Source organism: Mesoplodon bidens (genome assembly GCF_964165515.1).
Source record: "Mesoplodon bidens genome assembly, chromosome: 11".
NCBI lineage: Eukaryota > Metazoa > Chordata > Mammalia > Artiodactyla > Ziphiidae > Mesoplodon > Mesoplodon bidens.
This window is the reverse complement of record NC_138167.1, coordinates 21,418,013-21,434,269: the sequence shown is the minus strand read 5'-3', so window position 1 is coordinate 21,434,269 and position 16,257 is coordinate 21,418,013. Positions and strand designations below refer to the sequence as shown.

The following is a 16,257-nucleotide window of genomic DNA, read 5'->3' as shown; positions in this document are numbered from 1 at the left end:
CTAGGAGATGGGTCAAAAAGGATCTTGCTGTGATTTATGTCATAGAGTGTTCTAAGTTTTTCTCTAAGAGTTTGATAGTTTCGGGCCTCACATTTAGGTCTTTAATCCATTTTGAGCTTATTTCTGTGTGTGGTGTTAGGGAGAGTTCTAATCTCATACTTTTACATGTACCTTTCCAGTTTTCCCAGCACCACTTATTGAAGAGGCTGTCCTTTCTCCACTGTACATTCCTGCCTCCTTTATCAAAGATAAGGTGACCATATGTGCGTGGGTTTTTCCCTGGGCTCTCTATCCTGTTCCATTGATCTATATTTCTGTTTTTGTGCCAGTACCATACTGTCTTGATTACTGTAGCTTTGTAGTATAGTCTGAAGTCAGGGAGCCTGATTCCTCCAGCTCCATTTTTTGTTCTCAAGATTGCTTTGGCTATTCGGGGTCTTTTGTGTTTCCATACAAATTGTGAAATTTTTTGTTCTAGTTCTGTGAAAAATGCCAGTGGTAGTTTGATAGGGATTGCATTGAATCTGTAGATTGCTTTGGGTAGTAGAGTCATTTTCACAATGTTGATTCTTCCAATCCAAGAACATGGTATATCTCTCCATCTATTTGTATCATCTTTAATTTCTTTCATCAGTGTCTTATAATTTTCTGCGTACAGGTCTTTTGTCTCCTTAGGTAAGTTTAGTCCTAGATATTTTATTCTTTTTGTTGCAATGGTAAATGGGAGTGTTTTCTGGATTTCACTTTCAGATTCTTCATCATTAGTGTATAGGAATGCAAGAGATTTCTGTGCATTAATTTTGTATCCTGCTACTTTACCAAATTCATTGATTAGCTCTAGTAGTTTTGTGGTAGCATCTTTAGGATTCTCTATGTATAGTATCATGTCATCTGCAAACAGTGACAGCTTTACTTGTTCTTTTCCGATTTGGATTCCTTTTATTTCCTTTTCTTCTCTGATTGCTGTGGCTAAAACTTCCAAAACTATGTTGAATAAGATTGGTGAGAGTGGGCAACCTTGTCTTGTTTCTGATCTTAGTGGAAATGCTTTCAGTTTTTCACCATTGAGGACGATATTGGCTGTGGGTTTGTCGTATATGGCCTTTATTATGTTGAGGAAAGTTCCCTCTATGCCTACTTTCTGGAGGGTTTTTATCATAAATGGGTGTTGAATTTTGTCGAAAGCTTTCTCTGCATCTATTGAGATGACCGTATGGTTTTTCTCCTTCAATTTGTTAATATGGTGTATCACATTGATTGATTTGCATATATTGAAGAATCCTTGCATTCATGGAATAAACCCCAGTTGATCATGGTGTATGATCCTTTTAATGTGCTGTTGGATTCTGTTTGCTAGTATTTTGTTGAGGATTTTTGCGTCTATGTTCATCAGTGATATTGGCCTGTAGTTTTCTTTCTTTGTGACATCCTTGTCTGGTTTTGGTATCAGGGTGATGGTGGCCTCCTAGAATGAGTTTGGGAGTGTTCCTCCCTCTGCTATATTTTGGAAGAGTTTGAGAGGGATAGGTGTTAGCTCTTCTCTAAATGTTTGATTAAATTCGCCTGTGAAGACATCTGGTCCTGGGCTTTTGTTTGTTGGAAGATTTTTAATCAGAGTTTCAATTTCAGTGCTTGTGATTGGTCTGGTCATATTTTCTATTTCTTCCTGATTCAGTCTTGGCAGGCTGTGCATTTCTAAGAATTTGTCCATTTCTTCCAGGATGTCCATTTTATTGGCATAGAGTTGCTTGTAGTAATCTCTCATGATTCTTTGTATTTCTGCAGTGTCAGTTGTTACTTCTCCTTTTTCATTTCTAATTCTATTGATTTGAGTCTTCTCCCTTTTTTTCTTGATGAATCCGGCTAATGGTTTATCAATTTTGTTTATCTTCTCAAAGAACCAGCTTTTAGTTTTATTGATCTTTGCTATTGTTTCCTTCATTTCTGTTTCATTTATTTCTGATCGGATTTTTATGATTTCTTTCCTTCTGCTAACTTTGGGGTGTTTTTGTTCTTCTTTCTCTAACTGCTTTAGGCGCAAGGTTAGGTTGTTTATTCGAGATGTTTCCTGTTTCTTAAGGTGGGATTGTATTGCTATAAACTTCCCTCTTAGAACTGCTTTTGCTGCATCCCATAGGTTTTGGGTCGTCGTGTCTCCATTGTCATTTGTTTCTAGGTATTTTTTAATTTCCTCTTTGATTTCTTCAGTGATCTTTTCGTTATTAAGTAGTGTATTGTTTAGCCTCCATGTGGTTTTATTTTTTACAGATCTTTTCCTGTAATTGATATCTAGTCTCATAGTATTGTGGTCAGAAAAGATACTTGATACAATTTCAATTTTCTTAAATTTACCAAGGCTTGATTTGTGACCCAAGATATGATCTATCCTGGAGAATGTTCCATGAGCACTTGAGAAAAATGTGTATTCTGTTGTTTTTGGATGGAATGTCCTATACATATGAATTAGGTCCATCTTGTTTAATGTATCATTTAAAGCTTGTGTTTCCTTATTTATTTTCATTTTGGATGATCTGTCCATTGGTGAAAGTGGGGTGTTAAAGTCCCCTACTATGAATATGTTACTGTCGATTTCCCCTTTTATGGCTGGTCGTATTTGCCTTATGTTTTGAGGTGCTCATATGTTGGTGCATAAATATTTATAATTGTTATGTCTTCTTCTTGCATCAATCCCTTGATCATTATGTAGTGCCCTTCTTTGTCTCTTGTAATAGTCTTTATTTTAAAGTCTATTTTGTCTGATATGAGAATTGCTGCTCCAGCTTTCTTTTTTTTTTTTTTTTTTTTTTTTAAAGAAGACGTTGGGGGTAGGAGTTTTTTTTTTTTTTTTTTTTTTTAATTTATTTTTGCTGTGTTGCGTCTTCGTCTCTGTGCGAGGGCTTTCTCTAGTCGTGGCAAGCGGGGGCCACTCTTCATCACGGTGCGCGGGCCTCTCACTGTTGCGGCCTCCCTCGTTGCGGAGCACAGGCTCCAGACGCGCAGGCTCAGTAGTCGTGGCTCACGGGCCTAGTAGCTCCGTGGCATGTGGGATTCTCCCAGACCAGGGCTCGAACCCGTGTCCCCTGCATTAGCAGGCAGATTCTCAATCACTGCGCCACCAGGGAAGCCCCTCCAGCTTTCTTTTGATTTCCATTTGCATGGAATATCTTTTTCCATCCCCTCACTTTCAGTCTATATGTGTCTCTAGGTCTGAAGTGGGTCTCTTTTATACAGCATATATATGGCTCTTGTTTTTGTATCTATTCAGCCAGTCTGTGTCTTTTGGTGGGAGCATTTAATCCATTTACATTTAAGGTAATTATCGATATGTATGTTCCTATTCCCATTTTCTTAATTGTTTTGGGTTTGTTATTGCAGATCTTTTTCTTCTCTTGTGTTTCTTGCCTAGAGAAGTTCCTTTAGCATTTGTTGTAAAGCTGGTTTGGTGGTGCTGAAGTCTCTCAGCTTTTGCTTGTCTGTAAAGGTTTTAATTTCTCCGTCAATTCTGAATGAGATCCTTGCTTGGTAGAGTAATCTTGGTTGTAGGTTTTTCTCCTTCATCACTTTAAATATGTCCTGACAGTCCCTTCTGGCTTGTAGAGTTTCTGCTGAAAGATCAGCTCTTAACCTTATGGGGATTCCCTTGTGTGTTATTTGTTGTTTTTCCCTTGCTGCTTTTAGTATATTTTCTTTGTATTTAATTTTTGACAGTCTGGTTAATATGTGTCTTGTCATTTTTCTCCTTGGATTTATCCTTTATGGGACTCTGTGCTTACTGGACTTGATTAACTATTTTCTTTCCCATATTAGGGAAGTTTTCAACTATAATCTCTTCAAGTATTTTCTCAGTCCCTTTCTTTTTCTCTTCTTCTTCTGGAACCCCTATAATTCGACTGTTGGTGCATTTAATGTTGTCCCAGAGGTCTCTGAGATTTTCTTCAGTTCTCTTCATTCTTTTTTCTTTATTCTGTTCTGCAGTAGTTATTTCCACTATTTTATCTTCCACGTCACTTATCCGTTCTTCTGCCTCAGTTATTCTGCTATTGATCCCATCTAGAGTATTTTTAATTTCATTCATTGTGTTGTTCATCGTTGCTTGTTTCATCTTTAGTTCTTCTAGGTCCTTGTTAAATGTTTCTTGCATTTTGTCTATTCTATTTCCAAGATTTTGGATGATCTTTGCTATCATTATTCTGAATTCTTTTTCATGTAGACTGCTTGTTTCCTCTTCATTTGTTAGGTCTGGTGGGTTTTTATCTTGCTCCTTCACCTGCTGTGTGTTCTTTTGTGTTCTCATTTTGCTTATGTTACTGTGTTTGGGGTCTCCTTTTTGCAGGCTGCAGGTTCGTAGTTCCTGTTGTTTTTGGTTTCTGTCCCCAGTGGCTAAAGTTTGTTCAGTGGGTTGTGTAGGCTTCCTGGTGGAGGGGACTAGTGCCTGTGCTTTGGTGGATGAGGCTGGATCTTGTCTTTCTGGTGGGCAGGTCCACGTCTGGTGGTGTGTTTTGGGGTGTCTGTGGACTTATTATGATTTTAGGCAGCCTCTCTGCTAATGGGTGGGGTTGTGTTCCTGTCTTGCTAGTTGTTTGGCATAGGGTGTCCAGCACTGTAGCTTGCTGGTCGTTGAGTGAAGCTGGGTGCTGGTGTTGAGATGGAGATCTCTGGGAGATTTTCGCCGTTTGATATTACTTGGAGCTGGGAGGTCTCTTGTGGACCAATGTCCTGAAGTTGGCTTTCCCACCTCAGAGGCACAGCACTGACTCCTGGCTGCAGCACCAAGAGCCTTTCATCCACACGGCTCAGAATAAAAGGGAGAAAAAGTAGAAAGAAAGAAAGACGATAAAAGAAAATAAAATAAAGTAAGATAAAATAAAGTTATTAAAATAAAAAATAATTATCAAGAAAAAAATTTTATTAAATTAAAAAAATATACCAAAAAAAAACCCCGGATGGATAGAACCCTAGGACAAATGGTGAAAGCAAAGCTATACAGACAAAATCTCACACAGAAAAATACACATACACACTCACAAAAAGAAGAAAAGGGGAAAAAGTAATAAATCTTGCTCTCAATTCCACCTCCTCAATTTGGGATGATTTGTTTTCTATTCAGGTATTCCACAGATGCAGGTACATCAAGTTGATTGTGGAGATTTAATCCGCTGCTCCTGAGGCTGCTGGGAGAGATTTCCCTTTCTCTTCTTTGTTCGCACAGCTCCCGGGGCTCAGCTTTGGATTTGGCCCCGCCTCTGCTTGTAGGTCGTTGGAGGGCGTCTGTTCTTCACTCAGACAGGACGGGGTTAAAGGAGCCGCTGATTCGGGGGCTCCGGCTCACTCAGCCCGGCGGGCAGGGAGGGGTACGGATGCGGGGCGAGCATGGAGCATGCGGCGGCAGAGGCCGGCGTGACGTTGCACCAGCCTGAGGCTCGCCGTGCGTTCTCCCGGGGAAGTTGTCCCTGGATCCCGGGACTCTGGCGGTGGCGGGCTGCACAGGCTCCCGGGAGGGGCGGTGTTGATAGTGACCTGTGCTTGCACACCGCCTTTTTGGTGGCGGCGGCAGCAGCCCTAGCGTCTCATGCCCGTCTCTGGGGTCCGCGCTGTTAGCCGTGGCTTGCGCCCGTCTCTGGAGCTCCTTTAAGCAGCGCTCTTAATCCCCTCTCCTCGAGCACCAGGAAACAAAGAGGCAAGAAAAAGTGTCTTGCCTATTGGGCAGGTCCAGACTTTTCCCCGGACTCCCTCCTGGCCGGCCGTGGTGCACTAACCCCCCTACAGGCTGTGTTCACGCCGCCAACCCCAGTCCTCTCCCTGGGATCCGACCGAAACCCGAGCCTCAGCTCCCAGCCCCGCCCGCCCCGGCGGGTTAGCAGACAAGCCTATCGGGCTGGTGAGTGCAGGTCGCCACCGATCCTCCGTGCGGGAATCTCTCCCTTTTGCCCCTCCGCACCCCTGTTGTTGTGCTCCTGTTTTTTTTTTTTTTTGATTATTATGTTTTGAATTCTTAACTTGTCCTAACTAATTAGAAAAGCTGACCTTTCCCTTACAGCAGTTTTTAAAATTTAAATATTACGTTGTGACATTCTCAGGACTGTGCCTTTCACGTTCAGTGTTACAGCCTGAAGTCGGATATTGTGGAGGTTTGGGTTTGCTTTCTCTTGACCCAATGTGACTTCCTGTTTCTAAGAAAACAATTTTAAATACTCTTAAAAGGAATTTCTTGCATGCTTGGCAGCTCCTGTAAAACCACATTTTAGTAAGCCAGTGTGAATGAAGTATATTAAAAAAATCAAAGAAAGAGCCATATTGTTTGATCAAATTAGCATTTTTGTTTTGTGGAAATTGTATCTCATAGAAAAATCCAGTGATTTAGGAAGTGTCTGCTTTTGTAATCAGATAACCAAGAACCAAAAGTTTCATCTTGATTTGTTTAATCATCCTAGTTCAAGGGGACAGTTGGTCACGAATCGGGGTTTACTTTGTGCTGGAGTGAATGCATACTAGTGAATCCGATTAATATGTTTTTTTTTTTTTAAAAACCAAAGTCACAACTGGGGCATCTCTTTTCAAATGAGCTCACAAATTTGGAACTAATTCACATGCATTGTCACAATATTCTGGAGAAAACCCCTGTTACTTCCATCACTTAGTCAATGGAAAAAATGAACATCAGTGAGTCTTTTGCTAGTTAGATATTACTCTCTGCAAAAGATTCACACCTCCTGGCTCTCAGGTCAGAGATTCAGCTTCTCTTGGAATTGTCCTAGAAATTGGCTTCTCGTGAATATTTTAATAGGGGCGTGTTTTTGTAACTAGATAGGTACTTTATTCATTTGAGTAATGTTTGCTGAGTACTCACTATGTGGTAGGCACCATTCTAGAGGCAGACAGTATGGTGAGGAATAAGGCAGGGAAAGTCCCTGATTTTATTCATCTATTAAGCACTTGTATAAGGGCTTACTCTATGCCAGCAACTGTACTAGGTACTTTACAGATATTAAATCATTTAATCCTCCTAACAATTCTGTGGGGTGGGTACTCTTATCCTTGTTTTGCAGGTGTAAAGAAGGAGGCTCAAAGTCACCTGGCTGGGAAGTGACCGAGCCAGGGTTGAACACAGGATGAGTGGTCATTCTGTAAGCCTGATCTCATAAGCTTACACATTCCTTATAAAAACAAAACAAAACAACACACACGCACACACACAAGAACATAAAAACTATGGGCAGTCTGACCACTGTTAATGTTTTGGTGTCTCTGTTCCAGTCCTCATCATATGTGTCTGTGTAGAGGGGTGTGTGTGTGTTTAAATGTATACAGTATCTTATTGATTGGTTCCCACTTATTTTCACAACATATTATACATGTTTTGCAGGCCAGTGCATTTAAAAAATAGAATTGTAACTAGCTCTACACTGTTCCATGGTTTGTCTATATCACGATTTCTCTAACCAGTTTCCTGCCACTTAACAATGTTTCTTAATTTTGTATTTCATAAACCCTGATTTAATTCATGTCCTTGTAACCAAATCTTTTTACAAATCCGTGACTCTTCAAACATTTCTGAGTGAAGAACGGTATTAAAACTCTGTAAATATTTATGCGGTATCCACGTGTAGTCAGCGCTTTGTGAATATGACGATGTCAACATGCAAACATGCTTTTCCTTCCAGGCTAGTGGATGACAGATGTGTGGTGCACCCAGAGGCGGGGGACCTCGCCAACCCTCCCAAGAAGTTCCGAGGTAAGAAAGAGATGCTTCCTTTGTATTATGTGATCTAACTGGCGGTACTTATATGTCTTAAAATAAGGAATGTTAGAACTTTATTCAGCATGAAACTTTCAAATAGAAATATGTCCACTGAAAATTCTTTCAAAAATATCCCCATCATTTTTCTTCTTTTACACGTTGAAGGGTTGGTACTGAAAGAATAGTTTCAAGTTTTGTTTTGCTGGACAATAGTCTGTGTGTTGAAAGGAAATCTTGGTAATTAACTGTGGGAGACCACTTTTCAAACCAGTAAATACAGCCGAATGATACGTATTTATATATTTCCGTGAGAGTTGTACTATAAATGTTAGTGTTTCATTATCAGCTCTTTAATTTATCTTTGTAAAATCTCCAGGATGGTGACGCTGGTGTGTTAGCTTAGCTTTTAAAATGTCACTTTGGCTGGTATATAATAACTACCAATTGTCTTAGAACTCCCTTGTAGGTATAATTTTAGAGAGAGCATCATACTGTCAACTGAGAAATTGTTCATAGTAGGAGACTGATTATGACTGTTACAAGAGAAGGATTAATGGAACTTGCAGAGAATCACAGACAACTAAAACCAGTAATTAAGAGCTTGTGCAAATCAATTTCATAGTTTGTGTATACTTATAATAATAATTTAAAAACAGCTTTCACTTTAAACATACTGTGTAAGCATTCCTCCTCACAATGATGAAAAGCAGGTTTAATAAGGGATACAGATCTGGAGAGAGAGTCAAAGGGATTTGCTAGAGCCCCAGACCCAACTCAGGATGTGCTCTCCCAGCAGTGGGGAAGGGAGATGCCTAATGTTTGGTACATGTTTCCCATGTTTCACTTTCTGTGACAGGCACTTTCTACATAGTTCTTATTATAAGAATAGTCAAGAATATTGCATTTTCATCTTGCAGAGAGAGTGACGAGGACAGTAAATGTCCTTCGAGTGGAATTGGTCACTTTTAAAAAATAATTAATTAATTAATTAATTAATTTTTGGCTGTGTTGGGTCTTTGTTGCTGCACGTGGGATTTCTCTAGTTGCAGCAAGTGGGGGCTACTCTTCGTTGCGGTGCGTGGGCTTCTCATTGCGGTGGCCTCTCTTGTTGCAGAGCATGGGCTCTAGGTGCACGGGCTTCAGTAGTTGTGGCATGTGGTCTCAGTAGTTGTGGCTTGCGGGCTCAGTAGTTGTGGCTCACAGGCTCTAGAGCGCAGGCTCAGTAGTTGTGGCGCATGGGCTTAGTTGCTCCGTGGCATGTGGGATCTTCCCAGACCAGGGCTCGAACCCGTGTCCCCTGTATTGGCAGGTGGATTCTTACCCACTGCACCATGAGGGAAGTCCCGAAATTGGTCACTTTGAATAAGTGATCCAGATGTCTCCCTAGGTGGAGAAATTAGCAGAAAGAAAGCTGTGGGAGATACACCACCCATTAGAAGCACCCATAACAGTGCTCAGTGGGGACACTCCCCCAGCCCTGGGCACGTGAGGTGTTCTCAACCATACACAGTCCCCACCGAGGATGGACTCACAGTAGAATTACATGAAGGAGAGTCAGCAGTTGTGGCAAACAAGATGCGAAGTGCTCCGGGACACCTTGCCAGACACTGTGCCATAAGTGTGTGGAAATGATTTCAGAGACAGAAGAGGCTAGAGGAGCCTAATGGAAGAATGGACAATATGAAAAGGAAGACACAGGTTCTAAAGAGCATGAACTAGCTATTATATAAAGATGAGGAGACAGTGTTATGGAAAAGAGAGCTGAGGAAATTACCCAGAATGCAGTGCAGAGGAAAGTTTGAACAAGTCATGAAAAGCTTGGAGGAGGGACTGAGAAGATCCAGCAGCATCTAATCGAATTCTAGAAGGAGAGGCTGGAGCGCGTGAGAATGAGGCAACATGTAAAGAGATACGGGCGAGAACCTTCCTAAATTGTAGAAAACCACTGTTCCTCAGGTGGAAGAGACACACTGAGTTCAGAGTAGGGATGATAAGCAAATCCAGATCCACAGACACTCCTTTGTGAACTGTAGGATGATAAAGATAAAAAGTTTTAAAAGCGAACTGGGACAACAAATCGGCATTTGTAACAGAAAAAAAGCTTGGGGTTCGGGTTTTAACTGCACTTTTCGCTTGCTGTGTCATCTTAAGTAGGTCACCCAACCACTTAACGTCTCAGAGGACATCTGTCATTGGCTGCTGAGACCAGGGCTGTATAAAAACAAGAATAATCTTACCACACAAGGCTTTGTGAGCCTTGGAATCTTTCCAGAGAATAAATATAAAAGTGTTTTAAGTCATTATACAAATGGTAGCTAACTTATAATGGAAAGGCATAATGTATTTCCTTTAAACATATTTGACTCTGCTCTTGCATTATAACCTCTTCAAGGGAAGGATTTTATTAATTTTTTTGTGTGTTTCCCAGGCACAGAGGTTTGCCCACAGTAGACATCCAAAAAAAAAAAAAATAGCCATTAGATGCTTGTGGGTGGGAGACCCAAACTTTCCCTGGGATCATGTGAAACAACTTGGTTCCCAGGGGTGCTTCACGCTTCACGGCCATGAGCTTGGGTAGCCTTATTCCTCTGTCAGTCAGGGGAGGTTAATCTTCAAAGATAAACCTTCAGGTTTTGTGGCTGCCTTTTTTCTTTTAGATATTTTATTGTATCTGAGGGAACTCTGCAGTAACAGCTCTGTACCCAGTAGGTAATTATACACAGATATTTGGTGTCATATGATTCAGCGGGCGCTGGTTCAAAGTATGAATCACTCAGGTGCTCCGTCTGCCCCTGGAAGGCTGGCTTTTCCTGTAATCTGATACTTTAGGTCATTGTCCTTGCTTGTTTGCTCTCATTTTCTACCTCTGGTTTAAGACTAAGCCATTTGTCTCACTCCACTCATCATTGGAGAAGGAGGGTATTTTCCTGTTGGAGATTGAAGATTCCCTTTTATCTTAAAGCTCCGACTCTTCCCTGATTCTTGGAAGCCCATCCTGACGGAGCCCCGGAGGAGGATTCCCTGAGATGGGCTTGTCTCTGCCCTGACCTTCACACTGCTCAGCAGCCATAAGCAAACCTTGTTTTCCCAAATGCTGTATCCTTTCTCATACCTTGTGTTTTTGCAGCTTCACTCTTCTCTTCCTGAGGGTATTTCTCCTGTTCCCTTTGGCTGTAAAAGCCATCACTTTTTCATAGATTTGCCTTCCAAGATCACCACTCCTGCATTTCCAGACTCCTCTGCTAGGTTTCCAGAGCACCCTCCTTTCTTGTTACTTTTCAGATAATGTGAAGAAACTATAGTGTATCAGCAACTGTACTTCAGCTGCACCTCAGTTCCTCTTGCCTCAGCCAAACGATGTTCTGAAATTAATTTGAAAAGATTTTTATTTTTCATACTCACTTTATGATTTGTTCAAGTGAATCATAAAATCTTAGAGCTTCTAGGCAATTAAAAGTAAATCTAGGGCTTCCCTGGTGGCGCAGTGGTTGAGAGTCCGCCTGCCGATGCAGGGGACACGGGTTCGTGCCCCGGTCCGGGAAGATCCCACATGCCGCGGAGCGGCTGGGCCCGTGAGCCATGGCCGCTGAGCCTGCGCGTCCGGAGCCTGTGCTCTGCAATGGGAGAGGCCACAACAGTGAGAGGCCCCCGTACCAAAAAAGAAAAAAAAAAAAAAAGTAAATCTAGTACAGTTCCCCACTTTTTTGAATGAGGAGCCAGAGTTTGAAAGAGGTTAACGTGTCTCCTCAATACACAAAATTGTCCGAGAAGTGCTCCTCTGACTGTGTCCTGTGTCCCACTGCCTCTCATGAACAGAGGAAGTGAAGTTCTAACAAACAAACAACTTCCCAAGGGTTATTTAAAACCTGGCGGCTGGAGAGCTATTTTCAGTAGAAAACACACAATCGGAATAGTATTAACCGAAGCACATTGGCTTTCTCTTAAGTGAGTGCAAAATTCTTTTCATGATCAAATATCCTCTCATTTTTAAAGATCAAATTTAAACTTTGGAATACATTTTTATTTATTTATTTATAAATATTTATTTATTGTGGCTGCGCTGGGTCTTAGTTGAGGCATGCGGGCTTCTTAGTTGTGGCATGCATGTGGGATCTAGTTTCCCGACCAGGGATCGAACCTAGGCCCCCTGCATTGGGAGTGCGCCGTCTTACCCACTGGATTACCAGGGAAGTCCCTGGAATACAGTTAGATGTAAGAGGAGTCGTAAAGGTAGTATAGAGACTTCCCTTCCATCCAGTTTCCCCATATTAGCATCTCACATAACCATGGTACATTTGTCCAAACCAAGAACTTACCATTTGTATATTACTATTGACTAAATTCCAGGCTTCCTTCACATGTCACCAGTTTTCCATTGTCCTTTCCCCATCCTCATCCCATCCAGGATCCCACGTGCCGTTAGTCATCATGGCTCCTTAGTCTCCTCTGGCCTGGGACACTTTCTTAGTCTTACCTTGTTTTTTTTTATGACTTTGATACTTTTGAAGGGTACTGGCCAGGTATTTTGTAGAATGTCCCTTGGTTTGTGTCTGGCTGATGTTTTTGTCATGATTAGAGTGGGGCTTAGGTTTGGAGAAGGAATAGCACTGAGGTTAACTGCCCTCTCCTTGCCTTGTACAGGGGCACATATTATCAACACGATTTATCACTGGTCCTGTTTTTTGATATACAATTTAACCCTCTTCCCCCACACTAAATTATAGCAGTTATTTTTGTTGACTTTATATTCTTTTCATTTTTCTTTTTTTCCTCCTAGTTCTTTTATGCATGTACGTCTCCCCCTGTTCTCTAGAAAACCCTGGTGTAGATTTTTCCAAAAGTTTATGCGTATTAATACGTGTGCATTTTCTATTAGGAGGAGAAACTGATCTAAATCAAAACAAGGGAGGTTTGTGTGTCCTTTTATTACCATCAGGGTGATAAAACGCAGAAGTTACGCAGAACCCAGGAGGCCACTCCCCAGGAGGGCTGAGGGAAGCGGAGACAGCTCCTTTTCTTGGTTGATTAGATAGTTCATAGACTTGGGCCATTTGGTCTTGAAATTTCCAACTCTGAGACTCTGTGGTCATTTGACACATGACTGTTTCCTAATCCGCTAACCCTACCAAGTGGCTGCTTCTGGAAAGCAAAAAGGCATTCTGAGGCAATAAGTTAGAATGCTTCAGGAGCTAAAACAGAGACTTTCTCTGCTGTGCGGTGCCACACGAAAGCAGGTAGTTAGTTTCAGGGACTTGGGAGAACACTGACAAGACCATTTCTTTAACTCAGTTCCTTCTCTGCATATAATTCCGGGAAGTCGTCTTGAAGGCTGGAACTCTCACCTTTTGGCTCTACTCATGGAGGTTATACACTTAAAAGTATCTGCGAAAAAGCCATCCAGCTAGGTAGTAGCTTTGGCTTTTTATGTAGTTGAACATGTCAGTCTTGTCTAGCACAGTAGTTCTCTGGTATGAGCCAATTATAAATACTTCCTCTACCAGCTTAACAATTGCTTTATTGTATTTCTTCAGATTTGATGTTAGTGTAAATTTTTTGGGATGAAGACTGAAACTGTTTCAGATTTGAAGTTACTACCATTTATCGAGCATTTAATACATGCTACACTGGGCTCAGGGCTTCCTGTGCATTAATGTTTAGTCATCACAATAACCCTATAAAGTAGAAATTGTTGCTATCCCAATTTTGCAGTTGGAAAGTTCAGTATAAAGAAAATATACAACCGTTTTAAGGTCGCTGAGCTTATTAGTGGTAGAGTTGGGAGTCAAAACAAGTTTGTCTGACTCCAGAGCTGTTTGTTTTTAACCACTGTACCATACTGTCTATTGAATAATGCCCTCCTGTAAATTCTACCTGATGGTCCAGTAAAGCCACATAGATTCCATCTAATCCCTCTTCCACACAATGGAGCTTTAAATATTTATTTAGAACGATTATATTCCTGTGGATGTTTTCTTCTCCGGTCTTAATTAAAAAAAATTCTTTCACCTGTTGCCAGCTACAGATTCTTCAGTGATTTCTCTAGTCTTCATCACACTGCTGTGTTTGGTTTCTGGTGAGGCTCCTGTTTGTCAAATTAATTCTTAGCGGTGTAGAAAGAACTGAACATAGTACATTTGGGTGCAGTCTGATGAGACTCTCCCTCTTTTTTGGATGCCACACTTGCAGCCCAAACGTCCTGAGTAGGACTCCCTAACTCACCTGCAGCTGTTAGTCGACCCAAACTCCTGAGGCTTTTTCATTCGCATCTCTGGACCCTTGTTTCCCTCCTTGTGCGCTGCATAATTGGTATTTCGGAACCAAGCGGAGAATTGGCTACTTTCATCTTTTTAGCATTGGTCCTTGTTCTAACCTGCCAAGCTTCCTCTTTCTCTCTCTCTTTTTCGATCTTAACTCTCATCCACGTTATTTATTCAAATGCCCAGCCTCATGACATCTTGAAATTTAAGTGGATAAAAGGGATATATGTGATACTCTCCTTTCATGTGTTCTTCTAGTGTGATTGGATATATCAGAAGAGAAATAGATTAGGAGTGTGTTAGTTGGAGCATCTACACATTTGACCCTGGAAGATGCGGATGGAGGGAATTACTTTGGGAGGTGGTCCTGGGAAGTGTGAGTGAGGGAATGAAGGAGAGTCAGCCTCATGGAATGAAAGTCAGTGAAGTGTGAATAAGGCCCGCCACTGTGGCAGCTGGAACTCAGTCCTGCAGGGCCCTCAGAGAAGCCAGGAGGAACGTGCTTCAGAATCTCCTACCCAAGGGCGGAAAGGCTGGGACCAGCTTCCATCCTCTGTGGGTTGAGTTGTCACCCCCTTCCACACAGACATCTGGATTGCTCCTGCTTGCAGCTGAGCAAGTTCTTCAAGTGTCAGGGAAGCCCTCATGAGGACAAGAGGAGAGATGTGGGAGCTTGAGCTTGGAACCTGCCCACAGGCTGGGATCCACTGTGGTGTCAGTGAACTTGGGCCTGAGGACGCGGTCACAGTACTGTGTGTGCTCAGAATTTGCACTTGCTTCTTTAGTTGAAAGACCTGCAATTAGACTGCCAAGTGTTTGAGGGCAAGACTGTGTTCTGTTGAATTACCAAGATCAAGAACAGTATTTTCAATATCACTGGGGCTGACTTAATTTTTGTTGAATTAATAAATAAATGTTTTTCTAGAAAAAAATTATAATTCTTAAAGGCAATATAATTTCAGTTCTTTTGTCACATGCTTTTTTTGGAGGTCTTAATACTACCTAGCATGTAACATAGTTGTTAGCTGATTACTTCATTTATGAGAAAGCAATGTATAGACCTGTTATAGTATTACAGTTTTGTATTCTAGGCCTCTAAATTGCAGCTCATTGGTATTAAATGTGCATTCTAACATATAAATCTGTAGTGTGAATAGCAGAAGAGGAAAACTTCTACATGAGTTACGTGAAGTTCTTTTAGGTTGTAGTGTTTTGTGGTTTGCTGCTACTCAGAGAAGTTTAGAAAATTGCAGTGGATTTCCAAGCCAGAAATTACAAAATTTATTAACAAATGTCTTTAAAATTCTCCAGTTCAATGTCACTGCTGTGTTGATTCTGTGTATTTATGGTAAGTCATCATATTAAGAACCTTCCACAGCTTATTATTAAACTCTTAAGTGGCAGTGGAAATTGGGTAATAAGATTATTCTTTTCAGTGAGGTTTCAGAGAAGGCCCAAAGGATGAAATGAAAACAGATTGCTTTGCTTCTTTGCCTCTTCTATTGAAGCTAGTCAGGATTGTAAAAGGGCTCGTACTTTAAAATACCTTAGTCTCTATTGGAGGGGAGTTGCTGTGGTTATGAATGGTCAAATAAGACTACTTCGGAATTCTAATCAACTGCTGTTTAGGGCTGCCCTCATACAATTAATTGAGTATCTAAAATATATATGTGCTGTATGAACTTTGATTGATTTGTGGCTTTGACTTGTGAAGTTTAATGTTCTCCTTGAAGAGTGAAAAGTAATGGGCAGAAAATTAACACTTGTGATGTACGTGGTTTAGTGGTGCTAGAACAACTCCCTTGCTCTGATCGTGTATCCATGGGCCGATTTTCCTGAGCTGGGGGCTTGTGTGTAAAAATCTTCCTTCTAATATTGTGTATGAAGTTAAATATGTGTCTAAATTTTTTGCAAGTACTGAATAAATGCCTTTTGTCTGTGAACACTTTAACTTAATAACCAAGATGGCTCTTTCTAAGAATAGAAAGTCCTAAATATTGGAATTCTTAACTTTGAGTGCTTTTGATGGCCTTTAACCATGTTACCTTACTTAATTCTTAATAGCCCCATTTTACAAATTTGGAAACTACACTGTAGAGAAGTAAAGTAACATGCTCAAGGTCACACAGCTGGTAGGTGGTGAGGCGGGCTTATTTGAAGCTGGTGTTTTCACACTGAAAGGTCTTGATAAATTTAGTAGAGATTTATTGGTTATCCACTCTGTGCAGTGCAGTGTGTGAACTAAGGTACTAAGGTTCAAAT

General features: G+C 41.1%; 1 protein-coding gene across 1 annotated transcript in view; it reads left to right on the top strand.

The window, feature by feature from the left end:
• Window positions 1-16,257, top strand: part of ITPR2 (inositol 1,4,5-trisphosphate receptor type 2) — a 534,949-nt gene that overhangs the window by 40,166 nt on the left and 478,526 nt on the right. Inside the window, exon 2 of the mRNA XM_081250074.1 lies at window positions 7,662-7,732. Within this exon, the coding sequence (XP_081106200.1) occupies window positions 7,662-7,732 (71 nt within the window). The remainder of the gene's footprint in view (window positions 1-7,661; window positions 7,733-16,257) is intronic.